This window comes from Antedon mediterranea, chromosome 1 (genome assembly GCF_964355755.1).
Source record: "Antedon mediterranea chromosome 1, ecAntMedi1.1, whole genome shotgun sequence".
NCBI classification, from domain to species: Eukaryota; Metazoa; Echinodermata; class Crinoidea; order Comatulida; family Antedonidae; genus Antedon; species Antedon mediterranea.
The window spans coordinates 36,242,060-36,262,194 of NC_092670.1; the positions used below are offsets into that span (position 1 = coordinate 36,242,060).

At 32.8% G+C, this 20,135-nt stretch overlaps 2 protein-coding genes and 1 long non-coding RNA gene across 3 annotated transcripts; 2 read left to right on the top strand and 1 right to left on the bottom strand.

Moving 5' to 3' along the window:
- Positions 1–1,707: 1,707 nt before the first annotated feature.
- Positions 1,708–12,424, bottom strand: LOC140049820 (cation-dependent mannose-6-phosphate receptor-like). Its single transcript, XM_072094806.1, has 8 exons — positions 12,212–12,424; positions 11,667–11,757; positions 9,626–9,774; positions 9,150–9,228; positions 6,099–6,175; positions 5,767–5,893; positions 5,229–5,314; positions 1,708–3,105 (listed from the first exon to the last, which is right to left on the bottom strand). Exons 1-7 carry the CDS (start codon positions 12,376–12,378, stop codon positions 5,255–5,257), a joined length of 750 nt encoding a protein of 249 aa, XP_071950907.1. The 5' UTR covers positions 12,379–12,424; the 3' UTR covers positions 1,708–3,105; positions 5,229–5,254.
- Positions 12,425–12,621: 197 nt separating this feature from the next.
- On the top strand, positions 12,622–13,460 carry LOC140049697 (uncharacterized). The gene is made up of 4 exons (XR_011845325.1): positions 12,622–12,677; positions 12,959–13,023; positions 13,123–13,187; positions 13,434–13,460. It is a non-coding gene; the product is annotated as an uncharacterized lncRNA (long non-coding RNA).
- A 36-nt stretch (positions 13,461–13,496) lies between these two features.
- Positions 13,497–20,059, top strand: LOC140044670 (uncharacterized). Its single transcript, XM_072089284.1, has 10 exons — positions 13,497–13,510; positions 14,081–14,165; positions 14,477–14,602; positions 14,876–16,305; positions 16,505–16,588; positions 16,687–16,831; positions 16,931–17,242; positions 17,470–17,592; positions 18,220–18,382; positions 18,903–20,059. The coding sequence occupies exons 1-10, from the start codon at positions 13,497–13,499 to the stop codon at positions 19,202–19,204; spliced, it is 2,784 nt and encodes a 927-aa protein (XP_071945385.1). The 3' UTR covers positions 19,205–20,059.
- Positions 20,060–20,135: the final 76 nt, after the last annotated feature.

Consider the following 20,135-nt stretch of genomic DNA (forward strand, 5'->3'; position numbering starts at 1 on the left):
GGCATATGTGTTTGTTCATTAATGTATGTATGAATAGGCGTGATTATACAGAAAGTCTCAATAGCATAGAAACTAATTTATCGTGTAAACCAATACGTGTTATGTGTTATTCTGTGTATCCTAATTCGTGGTTTTTAATCTTGGTCAAAGTACAGTGCAAACACGTCCTATAATCCTACTTTTGACGTATAAAGAGCTTTGTCCACACTGCATCAATTTGTGAACCGATTCAACTTTTAACTTTTTATGATGAGCATTGCATGAACGTTAAAAGCGTAATAAAAACATTTATTTAAATTTCCTAGAAATGTGTAATAAGCAGTTCGTATAAACGTGTTTATCTTTCAAAATGTCTTCTTGAAACACTTCCCTAATTTAATTTTTAAATAATTATGCTAATTACCTGTGAAATCTTAAAAAGTATAACTCTTCTCACAATATACTCTGTAATAAAAGAAAGGCACGGTTATTATTTGAAGGATTTAATAGCAAATATTTACAATTAGTTATATATTCGTTCATTATCGGAAATAGGAAAGAAATTCCACTTACCGCACTTTCCGACCGGAGAAAAAGTTTTTGTCCAATATGCTTGCTATCAAACAAATCGATTCTGACGAATAGTATATTCGTATGCCTTCCGCCTGCTTTGGCATACAATAGAGTGCGAGTGTATAGATTCATCCTATAGAATAATATTGGTCTGAAATATCTTTAAACTTTTAAAAATATGCTTTGTGTCTATACAATCACTGACGAAGAAAGCAAATAGACATGTATTGTTCGCATGGTTGGGTAGTAGATTATACCAAAATATATTTCCGGGTACACATTTTTAAAAAGTCCTACTTCCTCTCTTGGAAGTAACCGACCACCTCACACACGTATGGGACCACCATTCGTATACTTTCCCCTTCCTTAGTCACTACTCTCGGAAGCACCCGTATGGTAAGACTTTCGTCCACAAGAGTGGAGCTGTTGTAGCTTTGTGGTTAACGTGGTTGCCTTATAATTCCAAGTTCCAGGGTTCGTTCCTGACTTAGTGCCAGGGTTGTAACTCACGACTCTTTCAACTCCACCCCCTAACCCTCAAATGAGACTTTGTTTATAAGCACGATCAATTATAATATAGTTTATTCATCCTGTAATTGGCAAGTTACTGTTGGATGCGTACCGTATAAAAAGAAAAATAGACTTTCGGAAGCGTCCGCATATATCGGATATCTAAGATCTTTCGTAAGCGACCGACTTTCCTAAAAGCGTGGTTCCCACTGGCGACGCAACGCAAGGACGTAACGCAACGCAAGTGAATTGACCAATCACAAGCGATGGCTTATTCGCTTGTGATTGCTAACTGTCTATAACTTCGCTTGTCATTGGTTAAAACGCTTGCGTTGCGTTTACGTCCTTGCGTTACGTTCTAGTGGGAACCAAGCTTAAGGGACCACTCCAACAATATTGTATCAACTCATCTTGAAGCCAAGATAATTATATCAAGTTTTCAATATTGGCCTACACGAAACTAGGCCTATATGACAACAATTTGTTTCAATAATGGGTCGAATGTTTAAAAAATCAATCGAACACAGCAATTAAACTATCGGTGAATTATAATACACCGTTGTTATCATTGAATAGAAATAGCATAACAGGCAAAATTATTTTAAATGATAATTATCAAGGAAATGCTCAATATAACATGATCTATTCAGTACTACAGTATTTTTTAATAAACTATATAAGTACATTGAATATACAGCTGTAAGTAATGCGGACATTTGTATTAATTTTTATCATTATTCTGCAAAGCGTTTGTGCATTGGCGGATTTCTAAAAGTGGAATATAAACAAGTTCTATTTAGTTCAAGGCCTCTTTGGTTTGTACTGTAGGCCTACACCTACATCTGTACCCTATTTAAAATATGAGTTTGCAGCATTGTAAGTCGATGTCTGGTTGATGACTTGATCTATCATGGTCCTATAAAGGTCCACGGTTCTACCTAATGTAGATCTTCTTAAATTCTACGTTATTTAACAATCAAAATATATATGGTAATATGGGAAATATGTGATATGGTAGTATAAAAGTTACAATTGTTTAAACGCTTTATATGTTTGCAATATGATTTTCTTATTCTGTGTATAATGTACTATAGTATAACAAACATAATTTTATTTTTAAGAAATAGGTCATTTCTATAAAAAAAAATATTTGTATTCATGGTAATATATAACATGATATGGTAATGTGATATGGTAGTATAAAAGTTACAAAATTGTTTTAAACGCTTTATAATTGTGCAATTTGTTTTTCTTATTCTGTGTATAATGTACTATAAAAATAGATAATTTTATAAAATGTCCGAAACAAATAAGACATAAAGACTATTTGTTAAAAAGTGTGGAATATGCTTTTCTTATTTTGTATATAACTATACTGTACTATAAAAATAGATATAAAATGTCCCAAAAAAATAGGACATTTCTATAAAAAAATAAATTGTATTAAAACTTTTAAGACATAAATATCTATTTAAAAATAATAATTTTATATTATAAGTCTATCAAAAGCAAGAATACTATGAAATATTTTTTACAAATGTGGAAGACTTAGGGCCTAAAGAAGTATGGTTTGACAAAAATTGGTTGTACACTAACTTCATCTTCATCAGTTCCCACAATCCTCATGTGGAAACTGGACAACCATATTCACATACATTCATATTCATAAAAAGGATTTAAAAAAAATATATGTATATATTCATATAAATGCACCTATAAAATCTTTACCATAAGATTAAGAAAGTTTAAGTCAAAGTTTAAAGCCCTACAACTATCAAACTTGATAAAAAGATGTGATATGCTCATAATTATATGGACATGATGTCATATCACTACCATATTTGAGCATATTACTACCATATTTGGGCATATCACACTTTTTTGTAAAACTAGCTTGAGTAGAGAGAGCTTTAAAATCTAAATCTATTGGAAGATATAAATTTTATAAAATATTCTATAACTATTTTTAATTAAAAATATTTTCTTTAATTTTAAAAATATAATACACCTATGGAAGGCCTTGGTTGAAATCCTGTAACATTTCTGAAAAAAAAAACAAAACAAAAAAAAATTGGTTTATTAAGAAGCGTTCAAGTTTCAAATTCATTGTGGGTCGGCCTAATAATTTAAATTGAAAAAAAAAACTTTTATTGTACAAATTTCAAAAGGATTATGGGCCAGATTGGGCAAGTATATATTACCAACCAGATTGGACCAGTAATACAGTATTACCAACAAGATCGGGCCAGTATGTACAGTATCACCAACCAGATCGGACCAGTATATACAGTATTAACAACCAGATTGGACCAGTAATACAGTATTACCAACAAGATCGGGCCAGTATGTACAGTATCACCAACCAGATCGGACCAGTATATAGAGTATTACCAACCAGATTGGACCAGTAATACAGTATTACCAACAAGATCGGGCCAGTATGTACAGTATCACCAACAAGATCGGACCAGTATATACAGTATTACCAACCAGATTGAGCCAGTATATACAGTATTACAAACAAGATTGGGTCAGTATATACAGTATTACTAACCAGATTGGGCCAGTAATATACAGTATTACCAACCAGATTGGGCCAGTACATAATTGCCAACCAGATTGGGCAAGTATATTATACAGTATTACCAACCAGATTGGGCCAGTACATAATTGCCAACCAGATTGGGCCAGTATATTATAAAGTATTACCAACCAGATTGGGCCAGTACATTATACAGTATTACCAACCAGATTGGGCCAGCCAGTACATAATTGCCAACCAGATTGGGACAGTATATTATACAGTATTAACAACCAGATTGGGCCAGTATATCATACAGTATTACCAACCAGATTGGGCCCGTATATAGAGTATTACCAACCAGATTGGGCCAGTATATTATACAGTATTAACAACCAGATTGGGCCAGTACATAATTGCCAACCAGATTGGGCCAGTATATTATACAGTATTACCAACCAGATTGGGCCAGTATATACAGTATTTCTAACCAGAATGGGCCAGTATATACAGTATTCCTAACCAGATTGGGCCAGTATATACAGTATTACCAACCAGATTGGGCCAGTATATACAGTATTACCAACCAGATTGGGCCAGTATATACAGTATTCCTAACCAGATTGGGCCAGTATATACAGTATAACCAACCAGATTGGGCAAGTATATACAGTATTACCAACCAGATTGGGCCCGTATATAGAGTATTGCCAACCAGATTGGGCCAGTATATACAGTATTACCAACCAGATTGGGCCAGTACATAATTGCCAACCAGATTGGGCAAGTACATAATTGCCAACCACCATGTAATAAATAAGAAACAGGATGATAATAAATAGTGAACCAAATAAAACCAAAACAGTTATGTAAATATACATGTTCCAAAAATACAAAAAAATATGGTGTTTTGTGTGTAAAAATGAATGATTCAATTGAAAATAATGTAATGAGCAATGTACCATAAATCCTCACATATTAGGTAACCACTGGATGTTTAACCCACCCCCTACCAACCAGGTTTGTGGATAATTATGGCGGGAACATATGGACTCAACTGTTGACACGGCTTCTGATGTCTTCAACTTACCAGGCATTTTAAAAATCCCTACAAATTTGAATCTATTATGATATTTATGTACAATTATTGTGTATTACCAATATTGATTTATTATTATTATCTCACAAGGATTGGCCTCAAATAATAGTACAAATTAGTGGTGGGATTATTTTCAAATATTGACTTAGTGGTGGGACTATATTCAAATATTGACTTAGTGGTGGGACTATATTCAAATTTTGACTCAGTGGTGGGACTATATTCAAATATTGACTTAGTGGTGGGACTATATTCAAATATTGACTTAGTGGTGGGACTATATTCAAATATTGACTTAGTGGTGGGACTATATTCAAATACTGACTTAGTGGTGGGACTATATTCAAATACTGATTTAGTGGTGGGACTATATTAAAATATTGACTTAGTGGTTGGACTATATTAAAATATTGACCTTGGTGGTGGGACTATGTTCAAATATTGACTTAGTGGTGGGACAATATTTAAATATGGACTTAGAAGTGGGACTATATATTCAAATATTGACTTTGTAAGGGTTTATGGTCATTGTTACCATGAACTTACGGTGAAATGAAATGCTGAATTCAACTTTATATAGCGTCATATTCAGAGTCCTTTTTACATGGTGAAATTGAGAGCAATACACCATCCTAAAAATCGAATTATTCACAATTGTTTTTCAAAATACATACATTTAACATAAAGATGATACACCAATTATTTTACATGCAAAAAGGAAGTACATAAGCATTTCAAATTAAGAGTTTTAATTGTGCAAAAAGTAATCCATTATCTTAGAAGACTTAAAATATAAAATATGAAATATTTTATGAAAACATGACCAAACAATAGAGGGCTCTGTAACAATTGGATAGAGGGAGCTATATCTTTAAAAATATTAAGACTTGCTGCAGTTTTTTTTTCGTATAGTTTTTCTGCAGTGAAGAATTAAAAGTTGAAACTTTTTATTAGATCCAGAACACAGTTTTAGATCATGCTCAGACTCAGGGAAAAACCATTTTTTTTCAGCCATTAATGAATACCATGATAAAAAATAATTAAAATGATTTAATGATGATGAAGATCAAGTAATTTTACTTACCTTAACAAGGCTTGGGAAACCTGTCCAGAACTGATAATTTGGGAAGAGTTCTTTTCCCGCTGCACCTCGGATAAAACGGTTTATAAGAACTCCTGCTATCAAGTACACAATTAACAAAACTGTAAACCTAAAAAGAAAAATTAAATATACAGATGATCCCAAAAAGTAATCTTTTTTATTGCATAAAAATCATTAATCATTTGACTGCTCAAACCATGGCTTATTTTATACAAAACTACGTTTACTAAATTAGAATGGGATTTAAAAAGATGTTAAACAACATCAAAGCTGACATTTTGTTGAGCATTGTACAATTACAATTAGTTACTTACAATATGCAAAGAATAGATCCTACACTTAAACCACTATCAAATTTTGGGCAAACTTCTTTGTCCTCCAATGTGAATGTCTAAAAAAAGTAATAAAAGAAAATTTAACAAGGCCATATACATTGCTGCAGTCGTGTGCTCAAATTTGAGTTAGTGTTTACCGACCGACCGACATAGTGAGCTGTAGAGTCGCGTTGCATGCAACTCAAAATCGGTTTAACTATTTAATCAATTAGGCATATTAAGGTGGTCTAAATATGTACATAGAAAAACATGATAAAATAATGTAATGCTATTGTTTTAAAGTAGACTGTAGAGTTACTGGGTTACTACTTCAGAAAGTTGTAATACCTGCATGATAGTATGAAGTCATTTCAGTGTACTGCATAGCAAAGATTATGGGTGGTCAGCGACACTTACTATCAAACAGAGGGGGAAATTGAATTTATATACATGCCTTCCTTCTGATTTTTTTACTCCACCTTTTGAGATATTTCTTCACAAAATTAGATTAAAGCTCAGATACAGGCATGAATTTTAAATATAATATTTGGTTAATTGTACATAAATCAAATATTTGTAACAGAAATCAAGACGAAAAAAAATTAATTTCCCTTAATATGGTCAAATAAAAAATTTGGCAAAAATTCTTCCATAAAAACCAGGAAGACTTTTTTTCAGTAGTTAGGTAGTTAACCTAATGTAATAACATGTCTGGTGACTCCCTAGATGGTGAAAAAAGATGGTGGATATACGGTGGATTATTTTTGCTATAGTATGAAAATAAAAATCTGAAGTTCAATAAAAATATCAGAAATGTAATATTCAAGTTATATTACCTATATTTAGTCATCTGATAACATTTTTACCACACCGTTTATTTTTCATAGCTTTTTAAAATGCCTCTCTACTTTACAAAATTTGGGTACAAAAGAATAGAGATTTTACTGTGTAATTTGAACTATCCCCCACTGATAAGAAAGTGCTTATTTTCAACAAGCTCGTGTAACACAAATAAAATCCCAAAAATATGAAACATAGGGGAAACTATAGATCGACAATTATTGGAATGTATGATCAATAGACATTTTTTGCCCGCACCTGGCCTTTAATGGACTACGACTAATGAACAAAAAATGAGCAAAACAAGTTTGTATGATGTAAGGTAAAATTTTACATTACCGTAAAAGTATTTGTGAGTGGAGAGAGAGGCCTTAAATTGTGAGTGTTTGGTATTGTGACAACTTTTAGACACATTTTATTTAACATAGTTACCAACCGTCTCGCATTGTGCGGAACGGGCCGGCACTTTTATGTGCAAGATCACTTTTTTTGTCATTGCTAAATGTGTGATCATTTTTTATCCCTATTTGAGAGGAAAATGCATTCAAATTAACAAAAACAGTTATACGATGGACTGACACAGTGACGATGTTGTGTGCACAAGTTTATACAGTAAAAAGAGAAACCCGGGCTGCGCTGAATTTCCAGGGCATCACGTATGCAAAACCCAGGAGAGCAACAAATCGCTCTCCTCAAATCACCGAGGAGAGCAATTCGCTCTCCTTGAAAAAATTTTAAATCGCTCTCCTCAAATGTTTATGTAAATATGTAAAAAAATTACAATTATTAATTTTTTGTACACATTTTTTTTCCCAACAGGGGTGGGGATAACCCCCCCCCCCCCCCCCCGCCGGGCACAACAAATGTATACTGTACCTCTCCCCTAAAATCCCCCACACCCACCTTCACACAATATTTTCCGTGGGGATCGTAATATTCTACAGTAAAAAAACTCAAGCCAATTTTTTTTTTATGGCCTGGGTAGATTGGGTTTCAGGAGCCTGGAGAATCCTGTCCTGGCCAACTATGCCTTTAGCCTAGCTTTTCTAGCCTAGCTTGTTGGCCTAGAAATCAGACAGAACACCTGAAAAGTATTTACCTGCAATTCATAAATTATACAATTCTAATATGCAACAGCCATTAAAATATTGATAATAAGTTACAAAAGTGTCATTTTAAAATAATTAAGAAAGATATTTGATCGTGTTTACATGTGTCACACATGGGCGCACGCACAATAGGGGAGGGCTGAGAGAGCTTCTAGAAGATGCTGACGTCACACGTCAGCACATGTTTTTAGGAGGATTTGAGTGACCAAAATTGGTTAGAACTTTCGAAGAAATAATCCATCTTCAAAATGATATAATTAAAGCAACCAGCAGCTAAGCTTTTTTAAATAATAAACATTATATTTAGGCCTCCTATATTAATGTTTCCTTTTAAAATTAGATATATTTTATTAACTCGTTCCATAAAAACATAAAGGGAAAAATTATTGGTTGGGACATGATCTTCCTGTAAAGGAGGTGTTTCTATGACACCGTACTGGTTGCACTATGAGGCGATGAAGTAAACTCGCCCTTGAATGCGCGCAGGCAGGGGAATCCCCTTTGTTGGTGGTACCTCGCACTGGAGCGCGATGAATTGCTCTCCTTTTCGAAGGTTGTTGATTGCGATCGCGCTCGCGATCCTTAAAAACGAGGGACTGCCATTAGGCTTGTAGCTTTATAACTTAGCTTATATATTATTAGCCTAGGCCTAGATTGGTTTTAACTTTAAAAAATCCAGGTGTTTTTAGGCCTCTTGACAGAAAAATCAACACTGTCAAAAGCTAGGCTCTATTTTGAAAATTAAGGAGCGCGATAAATTGCTCTCCTCGAAGCCTGTTGAGGAGCGCGGAGGAGCGCGGTCGCGCAGGCGCTCCTTATAAATGATGCCCTGAATTTCCATGCCTTTGGTCAGTGGATCAGTTCAATTTGACCATCCAAAAAAACAAATTTTAATAAAATAATAAAAATAGTGAATGATAATAACGGATTAACAAACAAAAGATTAAAAATACAATTGAACAATATTTTTATCGAAAAAAAAAGCTTGAATACTTTGTGTCCACACTCCACCCTTCCCCACAATGGTGTAGCCTGTCATGTATTTCAAAACTCTTAAGTTGGTAACTATATTTTAAGCAAACCAATCTCAATTGTTACTTACATAAGTAGTAGCTCCATTATCTGTGGCTGTAAATGATGATTTACCATCTTTATTACAAAGTAGTTTCACAATTACATTTCTATAAAAAAAAAAATAAATTAGCATAAATATTCAAATTGGCAATTACGAGATTTTCAAAAAATCAATGTTTAGGTTTTAGTTTAAAAAGAACACAAGGTTATAGAAATGTTTTACTAGCATTAGCAATACAGAAAAAACATTGCAAACAAATTACCGGTGACAAAATTTAAATTATTTTAATTATTTTAATTTTGTCACCGGTAATTTATTTTAATTTTTATTAATTTATTTATTTTTTATTATTAAAATAATTAAATAAAATGTAATGATAAACAAATTGATTTAAATTCAATTAGTAAAATGTGTTTTATAAATATTGCTTAGCACATCCTAACAAATGTTTGGTTGTGGTAAATAACAAATAGGTGACAATATGTAATTATATGTCTCAGTACCTTGTGGCACCAGGTGCTATTACTGGTGTATAGTTGATACAAATTACAAAGTTACTGGAAGACTGATCTGCAGTGCAGCTGCTCCAGGAGTCCACCTTCTGTTCAGCAATGAGAAATTCTGCATCATTGTCTTTATCGGTCTGACACGCCTTAAAAATACAGAATTAACTAGATTTAATTCGTCACTATGATGAATTATAGGTTATATGCATACATTGATTTAAATAAAGATAATTGATTTTTAAAAGATATATTGATTGATTGATTTTCTCAGAATCTTTAATTATTTATAATATATGATAGGGTATTGCTAACGCAAATACAATAGCGGTATCAGAATCCGATCAAAGATCCCTCTGCGTATAATGTCATAAACCACATTTGATATTACATAACAATAAAGACATAAGTTATTTTTATCTAGATTTCATTATAAATCATGTGTATAATCTATACACTAAATAAAATTGAACAAACAATACGGATAATAAAAAAAAATCTTTTTTTCATTTCGTTTCCCAAGGTGAGGCTCGATCTCGGTACCTTGAATGCCATAGACACGAGCACAGACCACCGAGCCATACAACTGACTAAAACTTGTAGAAAGATTTCTCTGTGTATTTACTATGCAGTAGCCACTTCAGTGCAGATAGATTATTACATACCGCAAAGAATTAAAATTTTTACTATGATGGCAATTATTTAAACGCTTAAGATTGCCTAAAACGTACTCTAATTTTATCGAAAATAAATGTTGACAATTTTGAAAATGTTAAGTGCGCTTACGCATGCGTTATATGCGCTACGCACGTAATTCTATTGCCATATGATGAAATGTGACCTGAAATTTATGAGTACAAAATTTTGTTTAATTGTGATTCATGCTTTTGAAGATATAATTACAAATGTGATTTCGTTTAAAGCGCGCGTAGACCGCACTGCACTGCAGATCAGTCTTCCAGTAATTTTTTATTGCGCACCATGAAAACATAACCACATCGATTCCTGGCCATAAGGAATATACTCTAAAAAATTGACTTAGCTAGATGAAACTGATATCAAGAAAATTGACGGACAAAATAGTGCTAAGGAAAGAATAAATAAAGATATAAATAAAGATTGTGACAGAAGCAATAGTTTAAATGCATATAACTTAATTAAATAAATAAAAAAATTAATTTGAAGTTTTATTTTACAAAGATCACAGTTTTTTAAGTAGTGTGGTCTTTTTCATTGCTTTCCCAACAACTCTAATCCATTTGATTTATTTATTTATTTATTTTAATGAGGCTTTAAGCTTATTGTACTTTTTTAATTCAATTTCAATTCAATAAACTTTATTGTCAAACTCATGAATGGCTTGAAACTTTGGCTGAAAGTACACACATTAAAATTGTCTAAAAACATTGTCGCACAAACAGTAAAAAAGAATAAAATCACATAAAACAGAGAACAAGATGTTATATAAAAATGTTAAAAGCGGACACAAAAAGTACAAATCGAGTTTAAAATACAGCTAAGATACTTATTGCGGTTATCGTTTCCAAATTAAATTAAAAAGCCTCATAGCAGATACTGCATTATTTATTCCACACCATGGTGTTTATTTTGGTGGTGTTCAGGAAGACAATAAAAGTATCATAACCCCCCTCCCCCGCGGAACATCATTATGAATAAACGCCGCCACCTGCATATATACACAATATTGTATTAACACATTTCTATTTGTAGTATAATTTATTAATTGAAATGAGCTACAACTTACTAAACATTTTTACTGTATTTTATCATTTCTCGATATTAATTTATGTTGTATTTTTTCATATCTTGGAGGTATTTATTTGATAATACTTGTTACGATATTACACCCAAAAAAATAAATGCCATTCTCAAATAAACGCCTCCCTAAAAACCCTCCTGAACAATAAAAGGCCATGCTGTTTATACAAATAAATATGGTAATTATTTATGGGTTAGATTGATTATTTAGTTGTTAGTAGTTAAAATCCAGTGGATGATGTCTATTCTCTAATGTACTCACTGCAGCATCTTTACATACTGATGATTGTCCAACTGTATAACTGTATCGCGGGTTGTAAGTATATTTATAGTCACCGGATACAGCACTATACCTGTAGAAAAAACAAATATATTATAGTAGTACATGGTATGTTTATAAAAGATATTTGACAAATGTTATGGTGATCTTTAATATGTAAATGTGGAGGAAGGAGGTGCATTGCTATTAATGATGACTGTACAATCGAATAATGAAAAAAAAATCCTTTTCGTTTCCTTCTAGTGTATCCAGGGAGTTGTAAAATAATTTACAACTCCTTGGTGTATCTTTCTTCTATTATTATTCACTACAATTTAAATACACACAATTTAATTAATTTCAAATCATCAAAATTAAAACGCAATAAAATTCAATTGTGAAATGACCACTGTGAAACCATGGAGGGGGACCACACATCGGCATGACAATGTCACTTTTGGTAGTCACTAGACCTAGGATAGTTTAGAGTGGCTAGGCCAAACCTTAGGAGGTGGTCTGGTAAGTAGGAATGCCGGTTGTAGACCTACTTTGCCGATTTCCCGCTACGATCTCCCAGCGAAGAGATGTCGATTTTTGATCCATCCTGCAAAGTACACAGAAACGTCGAAGGTGGACTCTCTTTGCATAAGTTACAATAAAAACATGGGAACAATAAACTGAAGATTAGAAATTGTAGTAAATTAAACAGCAACATAATAATATTTAGATCAAATTCAAGTTGTTGATTTATCTGGCTAGGCTTTAGACAGAAATAGAAGGCTAAAAACTTCCGAGATTTTACATCACGTGCCTGTGTTGTTTGTTGTGTTCCACCTGACCGCACAAGTACATGCACGTGACACAACATAGACATACACATCACACACATACTACAAAAAAGATTGTAATTTTAATAGGCCCCTAGTTATAGTAGGCCTATAATAATATACACATTATAACCTAATTATTAATAATAACCGTATTGCAGCGATTCCGATACTAGATCCCCACTGGGTAGGCCTAGAGTAGTAGTTAGTTTAGGCTAATTATTATTCTACCATCAATTATTTATCTGACTGTAGCTAGGTAGGGAGGCTAGATGAAAAAGAAACGTAAGCCAACAGTAAACTAGAGTCTATAGGACTGGGTCGTTTCGTCCTTGTTTTTCAAATTGCATAAGTATGTTATAAATAATTATGCGCGATTTGAACGACTTCTGTATATAATATGATCATTAACTACGTCTTTTTCTACTACAGTTACAGTCCAGTAATTCTGTACTGTGTTTTTTGTAGGTTTCATGATATGCTATTCATGAATGAAAAATACCAGTCTGGACTTCAAGTTGCCTCAGTACTCGGTAACAGCAATAACTTGCATACTAAACTAAGTTACATACAGTGGTTCACCGTGGATAAACAGTACACTATTTTAAATTAAATCTTCTTGTTTTTTGTAGGTTTCATGATATGCTATCAATGAATGAAAAATACCAGTCTGGACTTCAAGTTGCCTCAGTACTCGGTAACAGCAATAACTTACATACTAAACTAAACCACATATACAGTGGTTCACCGTGGATAAACAGTACACTATTTTAAATTAAATTACAGTTTTACATGCAGAATTAACTATGAAGCATATCCATGATGACAATTAATGGTTTAGTTTTGATTATTAGCTTGCTAGAAAAATTGCAAATTTATTTTATTTCAATTCGAATCTTACAGTGACCTGTTTGTCAAAAATATTTTATTTTCTATTTTTCAGGTTCAACCTTTAGGAATTTTCTTGGGCCAGTAAAAAGGTTTGTATAAAACATACATGAAAACAATGGAAGGTATTCAGTATTTGGAGGAGTTTCTCTAGGCCCCTACATAGAAAAAAAATGAAACAATTATGACAGCGAACTATGGTCATACAATGGCTTAATTTTTTGCAGCAATTTATTTGCAGAAAACTAAGCAGAGTGAAAAAGATGGCGACAAGTAAAAAATTTCTCCCAACCAAAGCAGGTGTATTGGCATATATTGTATAATGAATCCAATTCAAGTTTTAAAATCCTAAACATAATACAATCCAGTGCTAATAAATCTAACAAATGATGATGCGTATGAACGACGAGTATAAATAATCCAACCTTGTTCAATATGAAATTGCATTGAAAATGATATTTGAGTTCCAAAGATTGTTTTTAAAAAATAAAAGTTAGCCAAATATAGGCCAATTAATTTAAATACTGTGTATTTCATTTTCATTTCATTTATTTTGTCTCAGATATAAAAAAAAACAAACAATAGAGAGAGACAGGATTCCCAAAAGCGAACTAAATCAAACTATCAAGTGGGTCTCCAAATTATTGATTGTGTAGTGGTGTTTTTCTTTCTATAAAAAGCATTTTTCATTTGTCTTTTTAGTGTTAAGTTCTTTGTTGATCAAGATGGTGTTGAGAGTGTTTGTGTCACCAGTACTGAAAAACTGCTGCAGTTACTGGATTTGCAGGTTTGTGAAGTGATACAGTTGTTCATATTTTCTATGTATAGCATGTGTGAACTGCTTTTAAAAAGCAATTAATCTGAAATAGTTTAAAGCTCTGTCTACACTATCAAACTTTATGTGACAAGAAAATGTGATGTGCATGCACATAAATGGACATGATGATGTCATATCACTACCATATTTAAGCATAATAGCTACGATATTTGGACACATCACATTTTTTTGTTCAAACTAGTTTTAGTGTATAAAAAGCTTTAGAGTAAACAAAGAACTATACTATTACTATACTATGAAAACATGCATTTGTGTTGCAGCACCCCATTGGAGAGATGATAGCATCTGCTATCCAGACTCACAACAGTGTTTATGGTTGCTACTCTACCACCATGGTTGTTCTACTGGGCCACTGGTGTCTGGAGTTCAAGAGTCTACTGAACAAGGTAAATGTCTGTCTGTTACTGAACTTTAACAATAAGTAAAATGTTCATGACTTGGCATGAAGATACAACCCCATGGCATCTGATACTGTTAGATTTGTCAGAAAGTGAATCATCACTACTATGTTATGTATCCATCAGTATGTTAAATGATTAGGTCAGTCCAGGGCAATTCCTGGTCAATCTAACAGTTCAGTTTGGTGCATCTTTTCAATTTTTGTTAAACTCTAGATTACTCCTCCTGCCTGATACAATACTGCTTTTGTGCTTATTTAGGGTTTGGCAGTAAGACCATTGCTGGCTATTGGTGATGATTTACTTGCTTCATCTATCGATGCTGTACATAGTTCATCAACATCTTTGGACCAATGGTTGGTGCTACAACAACTCGATCACCAGAGTTTAGCAACTTGTGGCAGCAAAAAACCAAAGATTGAAGAAACCATTGCTCATGAAAATGGTAGGAAAGAGACAGCAAGTACAAAAATAAAATCAGCTGAGGATCAAAAGGAAGAAAATAATAGACCTGCTAAGAGGAAAGAAGAAATGATGGCTGCTGTTTTATCTTCTGGAAGACCATGGAATTCAAAAGATGAAAGAGCTGAATATGTGGAACCAGCAGATAGAGAAACGTGGTCCACATATCAAGGAATCTTGGATGATGAAGATGTGTCATGGTTTTTTAATGAAAATAATGAAATTGACTTAGGACTTTCAGAACCTGATTTTACTGACGATTATTTAGTTATATCACCAAAGGTTAAAGGGCAACAGGAATCAATGAGAAATGTTGGTAGCATAGAATATAACCATGATATGTGTAAATACAAGATAGGAAAGCCATTTGCAGACAGTTTACAAATTCCGTTTGTGGATTCTCAGGGTTCATCAGAAACTGATGAAAAATCTTTAGAAATACTTAATGATTTACATCACTTAGAACTAAGAAGAAATTATTCATTTCAGAAAAGTGAACCAAATGTGATTGATAGTTTGACAGACAGTGATGATGAGTTTGCAGGTTGTTTTGAACATTTACCCAATATATCTGATAAGGAGATACAACAACAAAAAATCCAGCAGTCTAGTTGTTTGAAAGAAATTAACACTGAATCTATGCTAGAAAAATCTGCAAAGAAAGAAATAGAAAATATTGATACTTTAATTAGGCATAAGATGAAAGAATCTTCTAAGTTAGGTTTGATAAGAGGAATGTCACAAGGCAGACATTTTCGAACAATCAAACATGTTGGGATAAATAATGCTAATGTAGATGATGATTCTGATAATGAGTTTGCAGGTTGTGTTCAAGATTTGCCCAATTTACAAGAAGATGGCAGCAATTTAAGTGTTACTCCAAAGATAGAATCCAACATTCCTTTAACAGATGATCTTGTTTGTGGACGTGCTTCTAGACAAAATATACAATCATTATTTGCAGAGAATGACATTGAGAGGTTAGATGTTAGTTCATTCATTGAGAAAAGGTTGAAGAAATCCTCACAGGTATCAATAGCAAAAGGACTATCACAAAGCAGGCATTTTAGAACAATAACAAACATTGATGAATGTTCTAATAATTCAAATAATGATTTCGAGGAAAACCATGACAATAATACCTGTCCAAGTATGAAAGTAGCAAGATCTTATCAAGAGATGGAAATTGATTCTGCAAAACAAATCACAAACAGGTTGGATTTTCTTGGGTAGGTAAATTACTACTTGAATACTATGTCCCTCAAACTAGTAAAACATGTATATTTTCTAGGCACGGCTGTTTTTTATTTTTATTTATCACTTAACTAGTTATTGTAATAGAGACGTATGGTACAGCTTACTACTCAACACATTGAAAATATACATAATTTGTTTAACAAAATAGTATATCTTTTTAAACTTTTGCAGACCTGCTCTGTCATATGGCTCAGACCAAGTGATGGAGATTGCAGTGAAAATGTTCAAGAACAGAACAAGAATTGAAAATGATCTGTAAGTTGAAATTCATTCTGATCTACTGTACTTCTATCATAGAATAGATTAAAATAAGATTAAAAACACTATCGTAACCTTGAATATTTTTTGTTTAGAATAAATATGAAGTGGCTACATATTTGCAGAATCCTAGGTCCTACTTCTTCTGAATCAAGAGTTGAAGCAGGGATCTTACTGCCAATAACAATTCATCAGGTTTCCTTAGTCACACAACTGAAACATTCGAAGCCTAGGCTACTGGTGAGTGGTTTTGATAGAATTTATGTTTTCCATGCAAAAATAAGGTAGAAGAGATATACAGTAATATTAAACAAAATACAATTATTGAAATATCTTTAGCTTGTTTCAGGTGATGTACAACTAAATTACCATCACCTTGGCTACAAAGACTCATTGAAACCTGACATCACCATTGGGAGCTCTGTAACATCTCAAAGCTCCCAGAAAGAATGGAAACAGAGAATTCTTGATCACTTGAAGCAACTAAAAATAGACATAGTAGTTACCAAAGGAACAATGGATGTTAGTCTCTTCGCAGATTGTTTGGCTGAAAGTATTCTGGTTGTAGAGAGAGTAAAGTTTTCAGTTCTGAAATTACTTACTGCTGGATCAGAGGCTAATGTTTTAACATATCTAATGGATGCTGAGGAGGTAACTAGTCTATAGAATATCGAAAATTAAATTCATTCCCAGATTTGACTCCCTTAAAATTAAATTGTGATAAATATTGCATACACTTCTGTAAAAAAATGTTCAATTTACTAGGAGTCTTCCATTTATCATTCAAGAGATGTCCATTATGGAATTAATGTTATTTATCTATTCTAACAGGTAACACTTTAACACTGCTTCCATGCATGCTTCTTTTTTTTTAATAGACAGATGTAGGGCATGTGTCATTGTTAAAATCATTAGAAGGAGGACGCTGTGAAGGTCGAAGTTCAAAAGAACCATCCATTCAGAACTATCTACTGAGTATACAAACCGAAGCAAATCTTCAAGTAAGATGATCTTTATACCATGTTTATACTTAATCTCTGTCTAACTACACTATCAAACTTTATGTGACACCGAAATGTGATGTGCCCATTATATGGACATGGTGATGTCATATTAATACCATATTTGGGTATATCACTAGGCCTACCATATTTGGGCACATCACACTTCTTTTGTCAAACTAATTTGATAGTGTAGACAGCTCATGTGCACTTTAAAGAGCCTAGTACATCTTTAGTAAGGGGTTACCCCGGTGTAGTAGTACATCACAGCCAATGATAATAACTTGGCCCTCTGGGAGACCAGTCTTTGACGGAAGAGGTTAACCAGTAATAATATAATAATAATAAAATTAATATGATGATGAAAAACTAAATACCAAGAAAGGAATATATCAAATATTTTGACACATTTTTAAACAAAACACAATGATCAGATACATCATAATATATATATATTGTACATTCATTCTGGGACACAAACAACTGGAGTTATGTTAAAATGTTGTCAACTCAAGCACTGTAAGTAATTGGGTACAGTAGTTTCAGTTGGGTAACTAATTGGATGGCAGACTTCTGGAGGCCAAATAGCTGAGGCCAAATAGCTACAGCTAGTTCTTGTTATTTCAGACTGCTGTTTTATGTGCACCAAGCCAGTATCAACTAGATGGGTTAGAGGATCAGTTAATGTCATGTGTACACAGACTTACTCAAGCACTTTTAGATGAGAAGTTGATTCCTGGTGCAGGCTACGCTGAAATACTGGCAATACACAACCTTAATAAAATTGATGGTAAGGGTATTATTTATTTTGAACTATTAACTACATGTATTAAATTATTCATTTGCAAAACATCTGAAAAGATTACAATTATTCTCCAAGTACATTTGAAAACACAATTGGGTTGCACTAATGTCCACAACATACAGATCAGTAACCTGACGTTCATATCTCTAGTCGATCACCAATTGTGCTGATGGCTAGGGTGAGATTTGAGATCAAGAAAACCTTGTGTCGAGGAGCTAAAGTAATTGGTCGGATGTTTTGCCCTACGCCAGTAAGGCAAAAGGCACACCACAATAAAGACGACCGGACACGTAAGACTCAAGTAGAATAAGATCTTTATTCGTCAAAACCAAATATCACAACAATAACATAACAACCAGCGGCCATGATATATAAGTCTACCCGATAGGGGGCGCTAGACTGGCGCTACTCTGAGATGTAATCTGTATTTAAGTATAAATGAGAGAACATTTGCTATAAAAAATGAGTTACCAGTACTTACATTTTTTTATGGTTCATCTTGCAGCAATGGACTCATTTGATATGGTCAACAAAGAAAGCGTAACAAGAGCACTCCAATCAGGCTGGGAGTCCTACCTTCTTCAGTTAGCCTACAATTGCAATGAAATCAACGACTGGTCTCAGGGGATGAGTCAGGTCACTAAAGCAGTGCAAACAGGAGTCAGTCCTTGTGGCTGTGATATTCACAGTGTTGTTGACTGTGTCAGTGCTAAAGTGGCTGCCTGGAAAACTGCATGGAAACTACTTGGAATTATCTTGAAAACGGACACTCATATTGTTACTGGCTTAGATGATAGTGTACTCTGACATAAAGTGCAGTAAAGTGACAGAAATTTAATTTATTAAATATGCAACAAAACTGAATTGGAAAACTGTCAAATAAAAACAAAATGTGTTTCTTTAAAGATACTATTGTCCCCCTGTTGTTGAATATGCCAATAGTTATTCACTTTGACCAAAAATTTGATAAAAAAACAACAAATTATTTACCTGAAAAAACTGTAATTTAAACCAAGAAATAGTCAAATTGGCTGCCAACCAATGGGTTTTTGGTTGAATTTAATCATTTTTATTTTGTGATTTTATAAGTGAAAACATTTATTTTTTTCCTACAGAAGTAAAAACTACAAAATAGCCTATTCAAAGTCTTATTTTAATAATCTTTTTTCATGTTTTTTGGGGACAATAAATATATTTATAAATTACTGTATTATGTGTTTAGAAATACAGTACAGTAATTTAAAAAATATGATTTTTGACAAATTGTGAAATACATAATAAAAATTGTTAATTATGAAATTGTTACCATTACCTTATTCTCATAATACATTAGTAAAAATAAATAATTTCTGCAAGTAAATTGTTTGAGGTAGATGAAAAATTAGTAAAATACATCAAAACTTTCAATAAAATGTTTGCATAAAATATGATGATGTTGCAACTATTCAGAGAAACTTTGAATTATTCCGCCAACCAGTAAAAAATGAAGAAATATAAAATATATGAAACTGGAGCAAACAACAGATGACAAATACTTTCATTACCAAAATTATTATTTATTTATAAATTGGCATGTACACCAAATATAATAATACAGTTTCTTATAAAACAATTTGAACAAATTGCACAACGAACAACATTTTAAAACAGTGAATATGTTAGTAAAAATATAAAACAGTTAATATGATTGTCATATGAAAGTGTAGCATTTATATAATTATTATAAAATTTAAAACCA

What these genes read in the sequence shown, in the direction of transcription:
- LOC140044670 (XM_072089284.1), top strand. An exon ending in ATCTAATGGATGCTGAGGAG is followed by an intron (nt 17,243 to 17,469) that starts GTAACTAGTCTA and finishes TTTTTTTAATAG; the next exon opens with ACAGATGTAGGGCATGTGTC. An exon ending in AAACCGAAGCAAATCTTCAA is followed by an intron (nt 17,593 to 18,219) that starts GTAAGATGATCT and finishes TTGTTATTTCAG; the next exon opens with ACTGCTGTTTTATGTGCACC.
- LOC140049820 (XM_072094806.1), bottom strand. Translation starts at nt 12,378, where the DNA reads ATGTTGCTGTTTAATTTACTACAATTTCTAATCTTCAGTTTATTGTTC. An exon ending in ATAATGGAGCTACTACTTAT is followed by an intron (nt 6,176 to 9,149) that starts GTAAGTAACAAT and finishes TACTTTTTTTAG; the next exon opens with ACATTCACATTGGAGGACAA. An exon ending in GTTTCCCAAGCCTTGTTAAG is followed by an intron (nt 5,315 to 5,766) that starts GTAAGTAAAATT and finishes TTCGATTTTTAG; the next exon opens with GATGGTGTATTGCTCTCAAT.